This window comes from Aythya fuligula, chromosome 4 (assembly GCF_009819795.1).
Source record: "Aythya fuligula isolate bAytFul2 chromosome 4, bAytFul2.pri, whole genome shotgun sequence".
Classification (NCBI taxonomy): domain Eukaryota; kingdom Metazoa; phylum Chordata; class Aves; order Anseriformes; family Anatidae; genus Aythya; species Aythya fuligula.
In genome coordinates this window covers 16,540,185-16,557,842 of record NC_045562.1, presented here as the reverse complement: position 1 = coordinate 16,557,842, position 17,658 = coordinate 16,540,185, and the positions used below count along the sequence as shown (strand labels likewise).

The window sequence follows — 17,658 nt, the reverse complement described above, 5'->3', positions numbered from 1 at the left end:
CTGCGGGAGCCTGAAATGCTGCCAGAATAGGTGGACGCTTCTGTGTGTCCTTGGAATGGTTCTTAAAGGCAGCACAGAATTAGCCCGAAAGACCACTGGAGAAGTTACCAGAAATTCTGGAATTTGTTCAGATTTCCATTAAATCCATGTATCTCTGTCTGCAGCCTTATTCACTCTGTCTTCTTTCTCAAATGCAAGAGGCTTCTGATTTCAATATGATTCAAATATTCAAAAATTCAATATGATTCACATATGATTTCAATATGATTCAAATTAAATATGATTCATGAAATCAATATGATTCAAAATTCAATATGATTCATTCTGATTTTAATATGATTCAAATATGTGTTCTCTGATATCATTGCCTAAAAGTTCTAAATGAGTTAAAATATGGTCATTCATTAAATCACTAAAGTGTCAGTCATGCTTTGAGGTAATATTTGGTTACTGTTTTAACTCTTTTGTTGTTTTAAAGTGGGCATGAATTCCTTTATCCCTAACATTAACAAAACAATCAGTGTTTTTTCTCCCACTTTCAGAAATGATAAAATATATTCTAATTATAATCTATATCACAGAACTGAATGAAACATTTTAAGTTATAAACAGTTAATCTCTTGGTGACTGCACTTCTCATGCAAGCAGTCTGAGCTCACTAAATTAACTTAAACTTTGTCACTTTTACTGTTAAACTGATTACTTACATTTTCTGAATGGGAACCGTAAAATTCATTATGTGATTTGGGACTTTATTTCTAAATTCTTTGAAATTTCCATAGTATTTATCATCATGCTACAACACTTGAATAAAGTTTACATCTAATTCATTCAGTCCTGAAGAGTTATGCAGTTGAAAAAGCTTCCAGATACAAGGAATCACTGGTAGTATGGTAGAATTGAATAAATCCACATAAATCTCTATTCATAAAAGAATACCAGTAGATATTTAATACAATACATTAAGAAAAATATATGCGATAATAAAAGAAAAAAATAGGATAATATGGCATTTCTGGCATCTTCTTACAAAGTTAAAATAAAGCTGAAATAGTTGATAAAAGACAATTGTGTAAAAGAAGGTAAACTACCTACATGGTTTAGATTTCAATCCTTTTCCCTGTGGAACTCTGTTTTAAAATCATTTCAGATAAAACCTCTTGCATTAATAAAATCTGTGTTAGGTCCTGGCTACAGAGGAAGTGAATTCTTTTGAGTGTAGCACCTCAGCAATTGAAAAAAATGTTGAAAGTAACATCTGAAACGTCTGAAAATCTTCAATTTTCTGTGTTTAAAAAAACAAAAAAAAAAACAAACAAACAAACAAACAAAAAAAAAAAAACCAGCAAACACCTACGTGATAAGTTTTTTGGTGTTTTGGATAACATTTGGGATTGGATGCTCTGTGTTCTCTCTCCAGCAGCGAACTTCATCTAGAAGATGAGTTTGGTTTTTGTTCTTTATCTTTACTTTACAACAACATTTCCTAAGTGCTGGTACTGAACTGACAGTAGAGGACATTGATTTAAATGATGAATGAACTAGAGAGGGTCACCCTAGACAATACATCATTTTCCACAAAGAAGCAGCAGACTTCCATGACTACAAAGGCCCTCACCTTGACAGTGAAGTTTCTTGGCAAGTTCTCTGCCCACCTCATGGGAACCAATAGTTTAGTCTCCAGGATGAGTGATTAAGGGGGTAAAAAGGGACAAAGTATTTGACATATTCAGCCTGTTTTAGGACTCTTCAGCAAAAGGTGCTTGATTGTGTAAATCATATTAAACCAGGAAAAAAAATCTTGGGAGTCTGAAACAAATTTGGGAACCTACCCTGGAAATGTGCAGTGTAACCTTTTAACTTAGCTTTTCAAAAGAAAATGCTGATAGAGAAATGCATGTGGGACTTAGAGTGTTTCCCAGGTTCTGGGTTTTGGATTTTACCCATTCTTGATTTTACACTGGCATGAAAGCCAGATATACTGCATCTGTCCCTCGTTGGTCTTCCTTCAGTGAGCAGATTCAAATGCCTGGGCTAGGGAAGATTTGGCTGCCTCTAATGGTTCCTTACAAAAAGATACAGGGCTATGATGCCTTCTTCCATGTAAATCACCTGCCATATTGTGTATATGTAACGTAAGAAAGGTTTGTACTCCCTAAAAGGGTGCTGAAAGATGGCAAGATTGAAATCTATTACCTTGTCTCTGACTGCTTGTTCAGGAATTAGCTGGAGCATTGGCTAAAAGCAGGATGGTATCAAAATATCCGAAGAAGAGAGTTATCTGAAGAGAGTTATACAGGATAACTGTATAACTTCTGTATGTTTTGATTTGTGTGAACTTTCTATTTTGGAAACCTTTGTTGACAGGATGTTGTTCTAAAAATACAAGCTTCCTGGTTTTGAAATTATCATTTAATTATTCATTATCATTTATAGATACAACATACAAAAATAAAAAAATAATATTATTGAAACTCTCCTCCCTAATTCTATATTAAAATGAAAACAGTATGAAAGTCTGTTTCATGTGATGCAGTGGGCAGAACATGGGTTTTGAAAATTTCCATTTTCCTCTGTGTGAACTGTGGTTAGTGTTGTTGTGTTTCCACTGCCAGCAGTCATTCTGCATGATTTATGATACAGGGGGATGATAATGTAGGTTGTGGTTAGGTCTACCTTGCCTTTTGCATACTTAAAAAAAAATAAAATAATAAAATAAAATAATTGAACTTTTCTCACAATAAGCTACACGAATGCTGACTCAGGATAGAAGTGTTCCAAGCTAGAATTCTTTCTTTCCCCTAAGGACATTTAGTACTTCAGAAGTACTGACCTAGAAAGAGCACAAAGTTAAAATGTAGTTTTATGACATACCCCTTAAAGAGAAACTGATGGATGGCTGACATTCAAAGACTTTGGCTGAGGTAGGACTATTTGCTGATGACTGTACAGGAAGCAAATTAGGCGAAATTAGAGCTCAGGAAAATGAGAAATACAACTGTTTCATCATAGCCTTTGTAATTGTATTGGACGAAAAAAGATCCACTAGCTAATATTAGCCAGATGAAACAAAAATAATTTTGTTGTGTTTCCCACATCTGATGCATTGTTCCACGTGTTTTATTTTTGATTACAAAGAGATGAAAGCATTGCATTTTTATACTTGTTAGCACAGTTATTGAAGTTAATGAATAAGAGATCTGAAGATATTTTTTTTTTCATGAGTATCAAGACCATATTGCAATATATTTTTTAGATTGATTGCCAGGCTATTAGAATAATCAAAGTAATTATAAAGATACATGCAGTGATATTATATATGTTTTCATTCAAAGGTTTTCTGGTGCAAGCTGATACATCCGTTACACCATCACAATATAAAAGGATATTTTTCACCGCTCTCTGAAACCAAACCACCCTGGATAAAAGATGAATAAATTTAAAATATAATGCAAATATATAGCATATTGAGAGGATGAAGATTGAGCAATTCAGATTTTCTGACTAGAGGGTTACAGGTTAGCTGAAATACAGCTAAAACTAGTTTTTTATTTTTTTTATTGACATTTAAGCATTTTTAATAAGCATTAAGCATTATTAATAAATAAGCATTTATTTTTATATTGACATTTAAGCAGAGAACAGAGAACATTTTTCTTCTTTTTGTTTGTTTATTTGTCGTTTTGCTATGGCATTGGCATAGCGCAACAGCAAGTATGAGTAAAAGAAAAACTTTAAATACTAGGTACGTGTCAGTTTGTTAGGATTCTCTTTAAAAGAGTTAAAGTTTGCCAGCAATAGCAAATCAATTGTTCCAAAGAATTTTGTTGTTAGTTTTTATTTATTTTATTTTAAAAAAATATTCAAATTTAGAGTATAAATCAGTTACAAAACTTGAGTTTACATAGTTCTCCACTTTATTGCCTGGCGATCTCACATATTCAGGGTGCTAACAATCTGCATAATTCCCCTTGGCAAAATGGATAAACTTAAAAACAAAATAAAGGTGCTCTTCAGGGGAGGAATTATCATAAAGCCAGTTACCAATTAAGAGGCAGTTAAAATAGGTTACAGCAGGACTACTGAGTTTGACTGACAGTTTTCCTTATAAAGATTTCACTGCAGTTTAGAGAGCTCAAAAGTGTTTGCAGTTCACTAGGGAAAAATTATTTTTTGCACATAATTGCATTTTGTGGGGGTTATAAGGTCTTACCTATAAATGTCACCCTGATGTAAAACATGAGAATTATCATGACTTAATTTGATGTTGTATATTGTTATCTGAAAGGAAAATGGAATTCTTTAAATCAGTTTGTGTTGGCATCTGCTACTTTGAATACTTACTACCTGAAGTTGGTTTAAATCCTTAATGACTGTGACAAATTCATTTTTGAATGAAAGATCGGATTCTCGATAAACAAAAGTACTAATCTACTTTCTCCTACTTTGCCATAAATCATTTGGAGAGAAACAGTGTAGATGCTGGAAGACTGACACTGTGGTTTCATGTTATATCTTTTGACAGAGAAATATTTCTATAGTCTCAAGCAGATTAAAAAGTCTTTGTTCATTGCTACCAAAATAAAATAAAAATAGAAAAGATCTGGCTAATCAGTTTAAACTATTTTTGGTCACTATTTTTTGGCTTCCTTTTCTTTGGTAAGCCAGATCATTTAAGTGATGGGATAAAGGTTGGAATATTTTGCTGCTTTCTTTTTTCTTTGCTGAGAAGCAAAAGATAATGTCAAGCTGTATCCTGAGTGAAGGTAAACACCTTTCATTGCTCTTGGACTTGGAGAAACTGAAAATGCAGTCTTACATTGCTGAAACCAGAGCTGGGAAATATTCAGTATAAGGCTTTTATTTTCATTCTGAGGCCATGTCTTTCTGTTTTTGTTTCCTTTTACTTTTGCAGCTGCATAAATAATAGACTCTGAAATATTTTCATTTTTTAAATGCTTTTAGTTATATTTAAGTTTCTGAAGAGTACTTCGATCTTTATTTATTACCTTTATATCATCCTCCTTTAAGTGTATTTTGTCTTTACAATTCTCAAGACTTGACATTCTTGTCAATAATTTTGTCACAGGAGTTGCTAAGCCTTTTCTGCACACCAAATATCCTATTTGATATAGGATATGATTAGCCTGTTACTAAGAGAAAGCAGAAGGAAAAGTTTTGCTGAGAAGGACTGATGTGATCAGCTCTTAGAATGTAAATCAGTTAACAGATTTTTTTGTTCTTTGTTTGTGTTAAACAACTTGAAAAAAAAAATAAAGAATATACTGACAAACTAGCATATTCTTTCACTGCATTTTAGGATCAGATGCATTGATTTAAGTACAATGCTAAGGGTAGGAATTTTATTAATTTTATATTTATTTAAATCTGAATTAGTACACTGATATATTTGCATAGTTCTATATCAGCTAAGTTCTTAGAACAAATTTTGTAGATTTCATTTTAATTATAGCCTTGAGTTTAAAGGATAAAATGTGTAAAATCATTGGTTTTCAGTGAACAAGAAGGTTCAGAATCCTGGTGGTGCTGACAAGATTCAAGAAAGAAAAAATGATGCTCTCTCTGAAAAATTACATTGTTATCTATTTTAATGTATTATAATGTTGCATAATCAGGTTTTTGAATAAGTTTGGACACCTTTACATCACTTTCATATATTCATACACTCAGAAAGTTCTAAACTTAAGATTTCATAGGAGTCATTCTGTGGAACCACAAACCAAATCTAATTTTTGTTAATAACCTTTGCTCAAAAATCAGATCTCAAAACACACAATGGAACTTTTTTTTCACTGCCATTTAGGATAAATATTGGGGGGGGGGGGGGGGGGGGGGGAGAGGGGCGATTCTTGTTACATTTTTTAGAGTCTTAAGTTTTACTTAAAATAACTAAGGTGCACCAGAAATATTTTACATATATTTTTACAGAGATTTTAGTAAGGTTATAAAATAATAAGATTATAATAGAAACTTAAGTGTAATGGCTTGTACTGACAATTGCTCTAGTATTCAGATACAGAATGGCCTAGAGCTGTTTGGCCATCCCTCTATCTTTAGTAGAGCTTGACTATTTGCCAGAAACACAAAACAATAAAACCACCATAGTGCTAGGACTAATAACAAAAGGCTGAAAAGAATCTTACTTTTTTATATGCCTGCATGTACATTGTTTTTCTTATGCAGAAGTACTCAAACACCATGCATTAAGTTTAACAATGTTGATAAGGAAATACACTCATTTTTAATTTCCCATATTGTTTTACATTTTTGAATTTAATAGAAATTCACTCTTTAGAACTTTATTGATTAATTCTGCAAGTTGAACAAATGATCCAGGTGTGTGACATTTCTCATGCTGTTTTAATCTAAATGTCAGTGTGGAAAGCTGCAAAATCACAGAACAGTATTTGTTGTAGAAATTTGTAGTAGAAAATATCTAGTATGGAAAAGTTAGCTACTTACAGAAACAGAAATAAATTCACAATAGTTTGAGTGTAGAAAGACAAATAGTTAATTATATCTTTGGAAAAGATCTGTAGTATTAAAAGGTGGCAATTATCTATGACTGCAAACTTCACATTGGTTCTGTTTCCACTGAAAACTAATATGCTTCCCTGAAGGGACATCTGCTGTCTCTTTCACTGAACCATAATCCTCTACACAGAATTTTCTGTCCTCTGTTTTGACCTTGAGAATAGGACAGGTGACTGCTTTTACTCAGTGATTGGCAAGTCTCAAAGCAGATTTTCTAACAGAAAAGCAATTTATTGAACCACCAAGTCATGTCCTACAATAAAGGTGGGGATGAATATCTTCTTTCCACAGATGACAAGTTTTAGAGGAGACATGCAACAAATTCTGAGCTCAGATACAGGCCAAGTTTGTGTCATACTAATGGCAAAGCTTCTTATTAAATATTTTGCAAGGTTAAAGAGTGTACAAAAGCAAAACCTGAGTTAATACTTTTCAAGGTCACTTTCTAAATGCTGGTGTGTCAGAATCAAAGGCTGTTGTGTAGGGAATATTTTCTTAAACTTGAAATACTCTTTTGCTACCCATCTTGTTCAAGTTTATGCAGCTTTTGTATTGAAAAAAAAGAAAGAAAAAAAAAAAAAAAAGAAACTGATCCTTTCTTATGAAAGGATAGGGAACTGGTCCTGAAGAAAGACTGGGCCAGCTGTGTGGATGGGTGTATGTTTTGGTTCCATAATTAAAGCAGAAGAGTTACAAGTCAGCTTCTCCTGCTTAAAGCCAAAGACTACATAGAAAGTTATGTGGCTGTTATAGCTAGATACCCCAAAGGGACTGTTCTCAGTAATACCACAGATGCTACCCTCATGAAAGAAATGCTGCAAAGACATTTTTGGACCGTATCCCCATGCTTTACAGTTGATAAAATACATGCTGAGCCCGTTGCCATAAATGTTGATGTCTTCAGCCCTGGCTATGGCAATAAAAATGTTTTCTGAAAACGTAGAGAAATACACTTTTCATAATATATCTTACCAGAGATAATCAGTGGATTATCTGTAATTCCTGTCATTGCCACTCTTATTTGGATTTCTTTCTGATGCCTTGAGCAAAACCTCATGATAAGCATCCATAGAATTGATAGTGCTTGCATCACGCAAGTGTAATAATGAAGCCTGAAAGCATCTAACAATTGCTGTGATAAGCAATAGGTGCATGCAGGCTCAATGAAATAGCAGTGTTCTTTTTTTTTTTCTTGTTGGTGTTTTTTTGTTTTTGTTTTGTTTTGGTAGTGTGTATCAGAGTTCATTTGAGATGTGTGTGCTTCTGATTATTTAATCAAGGATAGTAGAGAGAGATAGTATTGCAGAAAGCATTGTCAAGTTAATTAAGATCTAACAGTCATATTCCTTTTGAAGGAAGGCTTATCAGGAACTCTCAGCATTGTAGAGAATAATATAGCTAAGTGAAGAAAAACAAAATACAGATAAACAGCTCTGACTTGGTGTTGAAGCTGACACTAATGTTAGTAGTATCATTTAGTCATATTAGATAATTTAATCATAGGTTATAGTAACATTAACTTTCTATAAAACATTGTTTAATATTCATTTAAAAAATTCTAAACATTTTTAAATTAATGGATAGTCTTGCCTTTTGTGTCATATTTTCATTTAGCATGTTATTTTCAATATTCACATTTTAATATTTTTAATAATAGCTTTGCTGCTTTGTCTTAGCTATACTATTCATTTCAGATCTCTGCTACTTATGTAATTCTGAAATTCAGATTACTGTTATATATGTAATTCTGAAATTCTATTTTATACATTAAATTGCCCTTGGAATTTTGTATCCTTCTTAAGCTTTAGACTTTGAAAAGCTGTATCGTATAAATCACAATGGAATAAAAACTTGTGATGGAAATATTACTTCCATATAGTCCTTTGCTGGATATCTGAAAGGTACCACAGAAATGGAACCCAGAACCTACTCATATGTTGGAGAGTTCACATTTTTCAGAACATATGTCAGATTTCCCAGAGGTTTAATTGAGCATAATGAACTAGGTTAAATTTGGTTATTTTTCATTTTAGATTGGGGATAGCATTTGATTTTGTGCGACTATATATCAGCATATAAATTGACATGTTTCCTGTTATGCATCAAATGAGGAGGGGTTGACACTTACTTTCTTCAGTCATAGACATCTCAAGAACTGGAATTCTGCTAAAAGAATTACTTATGTCCAGGTTATCAGACCCTGACTACAATATGATTTATTTTCTATCAGCTAGTGAGTCTAAAATAAATGCAATTTGAATTCTTATAGAGCCATGGTGGGATATAACACGGAAAAGTCTGAATACGCCTTGATTTATATATTTTTTCCTGTAATATTTTCAACCTTTTCCTGGACTTAATTGCTAGTATCCTTCAAGTTCTAACACTTCAAGGTAAAAAGACATGAGAAACACACTCTTGTTGCACTGGAACAGAATACCATGGTTTTCACCTGTATACAAACAGGAACTGAAAGACTGCTTTCCAATGTTATAATAACATAATGGACTGTTAGATTTCTGTTGGATTTAACCTTAATGTCAAAAATTCATTCAGTAACTGATATACCTACACAGCAAAAATACGATGGTTTGCAAGGAGTGATGTACAGTCACTCTACCCTTACTGTTTTGGCTTTAGATTTTAAGATTTGCATTGGTTTCCTACATTTGCCAAAATTAAAGTTTTCTGGGTGCTTTGCAGCTCAGTAATATACAATTTCACTTGCTGTGTCACAAGCTTAAAGACTGTGGAGTGAGCTTTTGGCACTTTACAAATGTACTTGGAGAAAGCTTGTCTTGTTTCGTTTTTGGGACATTTGTACTTAAATTCCATTCAAAATTTTGTTTGATGATTCAGGCAATTCGAGAAAAGTTGCATCTTTTATCTGCTATTTGAATATCTGCTTCTGCTTTACCACTAAGTTTTTCTATGCATGACTGAGTTCTGCCATAATAAAAATTTCATGGTGCATTATATGAGGAAGTAAAACAGGGAGGTTATTTCTGTCTGGAGGTTATAGCAATGATTGCTGTGCATCTTTACCAGTGCATGCAGCTCTCCGGAGTGCTGCATATGATTCTCATTCTATTACTATACCTATCAGGTTTTCATCATCATGAAGCTGGACCAAGAACAGGTCAGAAACCCAATGAGCACTTTTGATTTTTGGTAGGAATGTGTGGTAAAATTGATAGGGAAGCAGAGTAGCAAAAGCATTGCCATAGTGTTGCAGTTTTGCAGACTTTGTTAGAATTTTAAGGAATTGAAAATATCAGAAGAAAAACTTGAGACTGAAATCAAACTGAGCAGAAACCTTTGGTTATTCCACTTCAGAAAAGTAACAAGAAGGGGAGAAACTGGAGAAGATGATCTAGAACAGGTTTTCTCTGGAACAGGTTGACCAGAGAAACTGTGGATGCCCCATCCCTTAAAGTGTTCAAGGTCAGCTTGGATGGCATTGGGCACCCTGACCTAGTGGCCGGCATCCCTTCCAGTGGAGTTGGAACTAGACAGTGGGGTTGGAACTAGATAATCCTTAAGAGTCCTTTGCAACACAAACCATCATATCATTCTACGTGTAAGGCAGTTTTAAGAAGGAACTGACTTAAAGGTAAGGAATCTTTCTCTTTTGTAAGATACTGAGGTTCTGTAAGGTTTTGGTTGTGTTTAACTTAATATGTCATGGAAAGTTGCCCATCTTGCATATTCAACTTGAGTATCTGAACCTAAAGGCTGACCAAAGGCAGAAAAATTAGATCTTTTGAGGTGACAACTGCCTTTAGAATATTAAGAAAGCTGACATGGAAACAGGGCAGAGATCAGGAACTAAAGTAATATCCTTTGATGAACAAAAATTAACTAGAAAGTATGTTTCTTGATCATTGTCAATACCTAAACATGTGATATTTCCTTTGGTATCAACTAGGCTGTGTTTTATTTTTTCCCAAACTATTTGCTTGTGTTTTGTTTACATGCCATCCATAGCTTTACATTTCTTTGGTGAGTCAAGTGAGGTCTTTGTCCTTCTTTGATTTGGAAAACTAGATAGAATTTGTATCTCACTGAAAATACTACATCAACATTTGAGGGAACAATTATGAAATATGAACAATTATGAAATAGTTTTTGATATAAAATCTACAATCTAGTACTCATTTTACTAGTGCATTAAAAAAAAAAAAAAAAAAAAAAAAACATCTGACCATTTATTTTCTCTTATTTCATTGATGACTATTATATATCATTCAGACTTGCCATAGGAGAATGAAGTAAATAGTTGCCTTGAGTACTTTTCCAACACCCTCCTCTCCCCCAAAATCTGCACAATCAGAGTTAAAAACAAAACAAAACAAAGCAAAACTAATATTCAATAAAATTTAGCCATACCTGGAGTGTTTCCTTAGAGCACAAATCCAAAGGTTAATTATGATTTTGCAATCACTTTTTCATTTCTGAGCATAATTAGGGATTAAATTGTGACTCCCAGATCAGAAAAGACAAAAAGGCATGAATGAAGACCATACATTTAAATTTAGAATTTTATTTTGGGAATGCAAGAATACAGAAAATCCATAAAATATCTAAGGTATCTAATTGAATTGGGTCAAACCTATATAAATTCTGCTCATCTTGTAATTGTCCAGGAATTAGTTGGAAAATATCTTATTTACTTTCACCTGTTTGAGGTACCAATCTTTTTAGTACCTTACTCTCCTGACACTTTGGAAAAATAGCTAAGAATATTCTTGAGATTTTTTTTGGAAATGTTGAATATCAGTAAATAAGAATGTTGGGAGTATTCTTGGAAATAATTGATTTTAAGTATTCAAGATCTCAGAAATTGTTGCCATTTGTAGGTTTGGTCTTTTCAAAACCTACCTATTGAAGTTCCTTCATGTTTGTTTAATGCTAATGATTAAGTTAGCGTTAGCAAGTTTGGCTCTGGGTTTCCTAGCCTTATCTGTCTGTTTTCTTACTCCCTGGAGTTTTTTATTCTCTGGTTTCTTCTTGACTGACACCATGTCTTTCATATTCTCCTTCTAAACTCTTGCAGTAACTTCTAATTCAAATAGAATAGTTTCAGTTGGAAGGCACGTCTGAAGACTCGAGACTACTTGCTCCATGGCAGCCATCTTGCTTTTTATCCCTGAGCTGCAGTCCTCCATGTAGCTCATCCTGGATGTCATCTCTAAGCATGTGGAGTAAAAGAAGGTGATAAGGAGCAGTAGGCATGGTTTCACCAAAGGGAAATCATCCTTAACCAGTCTGTTAACCTGGGCTATAACAGGTTGGGTAGATGAGGGGAAGATCAGTGGATGTTGTCTACCTTGATTTCAACCAAGGCTTATGACACTGTATCCCATAACATCCTCATAGAGCTCAAGAAGTGTGGGTTGGATGAGCAGAGAGTGAGGTAGATGAGAGCTGGCTGAACTCAGAGGGTTGTGATCAATAGCACAGTCTAATTGGAGTCTGTAGCTAGTGGTGTTCCCTAGAAGTTGGTACTGGGTCAAGTCTTGTTCGTCAGTGACCTGGATGAACATTTAGAGTGTACCCTCAGCAAGTTTGCTGATGATAGAAAACTGGTAGGACTGACTGTTACACCAGAAGGCTGTGCTGCCATTCCAAGAGACCTGTACAGGTTAGAGATGGACAGAGAGGAACCTCATGAAGTTGGCAAAAAGTGCTGCACCTATGGTGGAATAACCCCATGCCCTGGCCATTGGTATGCATGAGGAATACTTACAAAATCATCTTGCGGACAGTATGACTTGTTCCACTTGAAGATTTTCATTGGCTTTGCAACGTACATAAGACACCATGTAGTTGGGCAACAGAGACCTGTTTTTAGTTTTCTTTTGCATTCTTATTAACTTAGCATCAGGAAATAATATTAGGTGAAGAAGAACTTCTTCAAGGATATTCCTTCAAGTTGCTCACAACTTTTACAGTGTATGCATACAGGTATATTTATAAACATATAGCATAAGTCTGTTCCAAATATTCATAACACTGAGCTCAATAAATTAATGGAACTCATTTTGTTGCACGTAAGATGATATGTTCTCTAGGATCACCTCTATAAGCAAAGATATTATATACAGCTGTATAATGGCCAGCAATGGAAGTAATAGGTATTTGCCCTATTGTTATGTGTTGAGGTGTGGTTTTTTTGTTGATGTTGTTGTTGGGTGTTATATAGAGCTTTTTTCATTAAGTAAATATGTGAAATCATCATACTGATATGTTTTTTATACTTTATCAGCCTAGGAAATTATATAAAGAAAGTAACCAAGCATATTCCTAGGCTTGTCTATCTTCAGAACAAATCTTTACCCACAGTATTTGAGAAGTTTAATTATTCCTTTTTTTTTCTTTTTTTCCCTCGTGTGTTTATATATTCATCAAAACATTGGTTTAAATTTCCAATTTATAGGAAAAAAAAAAGTGTGATGACAAACTTCTAACGTCATACTAATATCTGAATGTAAAGTATTTTGTGGATTATCAAGTCCATTACACTTCAAGCTAAAGTTCACATCAAAAGAATGCCAGATCTAGTGACCCAGAGCTACAATTATCCAACATTTTTATGCCATAGATATCTGTTAAATTGCATTCATATAGCTGACACTCATGTCACTTTATAGTCATCTTGCAGATCTGTAATTCCACTGATTTTAGCTATGTCTTCGCCAAGTTGCTAACTCCTCTGAGTAGACTACCTCTGAATACATTGAACATTTTCATCTCTAGGCTTTTCATGTGAAAACAGATGTGCAGGTAAATGCTTTAGATAAAATGCTGGACTGCTTCAGTTGATAGGAGTTTTGATAATAGTTTTATTTGGTCCAGAATTTAATCTTGCAGATATATATTTTTCATCCAGGAAATAAGAAATATAAATTCTTGACTTCTTCATTCGGATTTTTTTTTTTTTAATAAGACAAGGAAAGGAGAAGAAAGAATGCTTGATTCACCTAATTTTTCATTATCCTGTCCTTGAGAATTTGATACCCGAGGTCTTTAAAATTAGAACCTGAGCACAAGAAACCTGAGAGGCAGCCTAAGAATCATGTTAAGTATTTTCCAAAGGTGAAAGGAAAGATTTTAAGTCACAGAGAGTATGGTTTGGAAGTGTATTTTACTAAACCCTTAGCTGAGAAAGCAAAAATATGTTTGGGAGTACCTCACTCAAGGTGAGATTATTCTGAGAAGCATCTTCTTCAAGTACTGAAGAGTGAAAAGTGAAAAGGGCTCCATAAAAATATATTTTGGGCATGCAGCTTTCTGTCAGGGACAGCTGACTTTCCCAGAGCAGCAGTTGTTTGGACTAATGATCTTCAAAGGACCACACAGAAAGTGGAAATCAAATCAAGTGTTGAGAAAAAGGTCCTAAGCAGCTGCTTTTGTTGCCAAAAGCTCCCTTGATTGCATCACATGCTTAGCTCAAACCAGTCACACTGAACACAGTATCTCACTGATAATTACAGCTCTTTATCTAGAAAGATGGACAAGTCAAGTAGGGATGTTCATCTGCCAGATTCCATGATGCAGAGCTAATTAGGACACGAAGAGCGGTCATGGGGTCCAGTGAGAGATGAAGCACACCTGAACTCTTAGAAATTAGCTCAGAAAAATTTCAGACTTTCCAGGGAAATGAGTACTATTTAAGGGTAATCATCATTGTGAAAACATCTGGGAAGAGTGTTCCTTGCAGAGCAAATCCCTAGATTCAAAAGAAAGGATTACATGAGTAGAAGTTTTAAGTGCAAACCTAATGCATCACCCAGTTAAAAATAAATCTTTTTATATGGCTCCTTAACTCCTTTCTCCCTCTTCTTAAAAACCTTTAATGAACAGGAAGAACTGCTTTGTCAAGTACACACTCACAAAAGAAGTCCATCTAACCTAATATGTTCAATCCAGGGATGACCAACAATAGATAGCCAAAGAAGAATTTAAGAACAGAAGGATTATATAGTAATCCTCAAAAATATTTTCCTAACTTCTAGTCATTTCTAGCTAAGGCTTAAACCGTAACAGTTTCTGTTAGATGTCTTACTGCTGTTGGATAAACTTTTCTTACATTGGTTTCTTGATAGCCTTTCCTGCAGGTTTTGTGGTATGTGGAGAAGTTGTTGCAGTGTCGTCCCCCCCCCCCCCCCATTCTGGAATATAACTGAGCTGAAAAAAAACTACTGCAAACCAGGATTGAAGAATTTTTAGTATAGCACTATGTCCACGTAAACAGGTGTAAGTGAAAACTAGAAAAAAATAAGTTGTCTCAAAAAAAATTTTAGAAAGCACAGTCACCTTCAAAAAAAAAAAAAACAAAAAAAAAAAAAAAAGAAGAAGAAGAAAACAAAGGGTGTGTTATTATGACCTCCTTATCTAGTGCTCTCCTTTGCTTTTTAAGGATATTGGTACCTTTATTACCTTTACAGAGATTCATGGCGTATTCAGAAAAGTTTTAGCAAAAGCAATCCAAATAATACAGGTTGTACAGATTAATAGAATTATGTAGAGTAGCATTGATTAGGTTGTTAGAAAAGTATCCATAATCAATATATAGAATAGAATAATGACACAGATTTGTGTTAGGTTTTTTTGAATTTTTAACTTTGTAATAGCCTCAGGAAATAAAGTCTAGTTTACATAAATTAAATTCAGATCTGATTTCTAAAGTAACGATTCTATGCACTAAAGATTTAGGCTTAAAAATAGTGTTTTTGTTATTCTTTTATACAAAATTTTGATTTAAAAAGTACTTTACACAATTATAAAAAAGCTATTACATTTGATACAACTCCCCTCTCATCATGCATGTTTATATTTAGCTCTAACATAATTCTACCTCATTTTTTTCTCTCATTTATTGTCTTATACATGTTTCCCAGGATAGCCCACTGGTCTTACAGTCTGACAGAAATGTAACAGTGAATGCGAGAAATCACATGGGACAGTTAACTGGACAACTGACAGTAGGTGAGTGTTCTTTATTGACTGTTATGTGTATCAGTTTAGGTTTATGAATAGTATAATTAATATAGAAAATAAAACACTGAAAAGTCAGAAAAATTCTTGTCACTGTACTCCAAAAAAGCAAAGACACACAGGATCCAAGACAGGATCATAAAAGCATAATTCAGCAGTAGCTGGAGGCAGAGAAAATAGGAATGGCCCCAAGTAGTTAAAACATAGCTTAATGGGAAAAAAAAAAAAAAAAAAAAAAAAAAAAAAGATTACTTTTGAGACAGCTGTAACAAAACAAAACAAAATAATCTGCAAAACCTGTTTCAACAATAATTTCAGGGGAAAATAACCATCATTTTCTTACAATTTCTGTCAGTCTTCCATTATTTCAGTGGGAATTGGTCTTTCCCCATTACTCTTGTAATATATTTAGATCAGCATATATTAAAAATCAGTTGGAGCTAACAGAATGAAAAAAACAAATAAACTCAAACACTTCTGTAGTCACCACAAACTTTAAATAGAAATTGATTGTACTGCCTGTCATTCAATAAAAGGTGTCTGATATTTTGCAAAATATTACCAAATCAACATTCCAAATGAAGTAGAGAAAAAAAATACCTATCTCTTTACCTGTAGACTCTTTGCCTTGATTCTTCTTCTCGTGTATTTGTTCTCATTGTTTATTACTTCTAACACATCATAAGCATTTTTTATCACAAATCATATTTACTGTGTTAGTGAATATGTATTACTGATGAAGTAATATTTTGTTTATATTTTGGCTACTATAATAGTAATGAAGATGTTTGTTGCTTTTCAAGAACACTGCCTGAAAAAAATGGTACAAAATAATGTTCTAGATTTGATAGAAAATAATGCATTTTGACTGGGAATGGGGTGAAATATATATAAACACATATGAACAAATTTCAGAAGACAATCCCTTAGACTCCACATCTTTTCTTTTCACATTACTTCTGGGTTAAACTCTGTTTATCCACACTTTTTCCTAATGTGCTAAGGATATACTGACAAAATAGTTTTAAATTAAACTGTAGTTGTATTGACACTGAGATTTCATACTGGCTGGAGACTGTGGCTTCAAGTTGTAAAAAAATCTTTGGCAACTGCACAAAGAGTGACACACCATCTGCACTGATTTTCCTGAATGAGCACATCAAATGAGTGTGCAAAGGTAACCAGAATTGCTAGCAGATACAGATGAGGAAGATTAAGCAAACACCTGTTCCAGCCATATTGCTCTTGCTTGTGTGTTTATGGAACACAGTTCTGTTTCATCTAGTAGCTGTAATATTAAAACCTTCCAATTCAGCTGCTAATTGTTAAAAAGGTGAGTTGTCTATGGTAGACATTCACATTGGCTGAAATATAAAAGATACTCTTACGGCTGGTACCATTCTTGCTAAGTAAATCTAACATTGAAAACATGAGTGTACCCAGACTGGCCTACTTATGATGTTGTACTAGAGGTTAATATTAAAAAAAAAAACACACAAAGGCCTGAAGGAAATGTGTTCATATGTTACACTTATTAGAATGAATACCTGTAAGCTTCTTAGTGAGTTTGTAGCTGGTACAGTGTCTGCAGAGCAGGAGTTCGATAAATTGTAATATTGTATTTATGTTCTTTCTTATCTTCCTATTTTTTTCATAATGCCTATATGGCCTTATATATATACACACTGATTTCTTTTATGTCAGTTCTTCATGGAATATTGAATGCATATTCAAATATATCTTATGTTGATACTTATAATTTAATATTTCTTAATCTAGGCACTCAGAGTACAATCAGTGAAAGCTTGAACATTCTACTATTGGAAATCAAAGAAATTTATAGGCAGATAAAATTCAAAATGTTTTGTTCTTACATTCCCTTCCAAAAACATTTGTTGTGTAAGAAGACTAGAGATAGACAAAACCTTGATTTTTTTTGTATAGGTAAAAGCATATGCTGAGAGAAGGCAAGGGAGCTTGTCTGTAACAGGTTTGCTGACATCAGAAAATATGTTAAAATGTTCTGGGAAGTCCCTGCCTTCTTCAGAACTGCTCTTTGTACTGATGCTGCATGTTGAATCAGCTCTTTGTGTGAAAGGGGTG

The 17,658-nt window shown here is 33.7% G+C and overlaps 1 protein-coding gene across 4 annotated transcripts in view; it reads left to right on the top strand.

The window, feature by feature from the left end:
- The window catches only part of SGCZ (sarcoglycan zeta), a 451,534-nt gene that overhangs the window by 359,188 nt on the left and 74,688 nt on the right, over positions 1–17,658 (top strand). For all 4 annotated transcript variants that reach the window (XM_032186118.1, XM_032186120.1, XM_032186117.1 and 1 more), the window contains one exon: positions 15,459–15,546. In XM_032186118.1, coding sequence (XP_032042009.1) covers positions 15,459–15,546 — 88 coding nt within the window. The remainder of the gene's footprint in view (positions 1–15,458; positions 15,547–17,658) is intronic.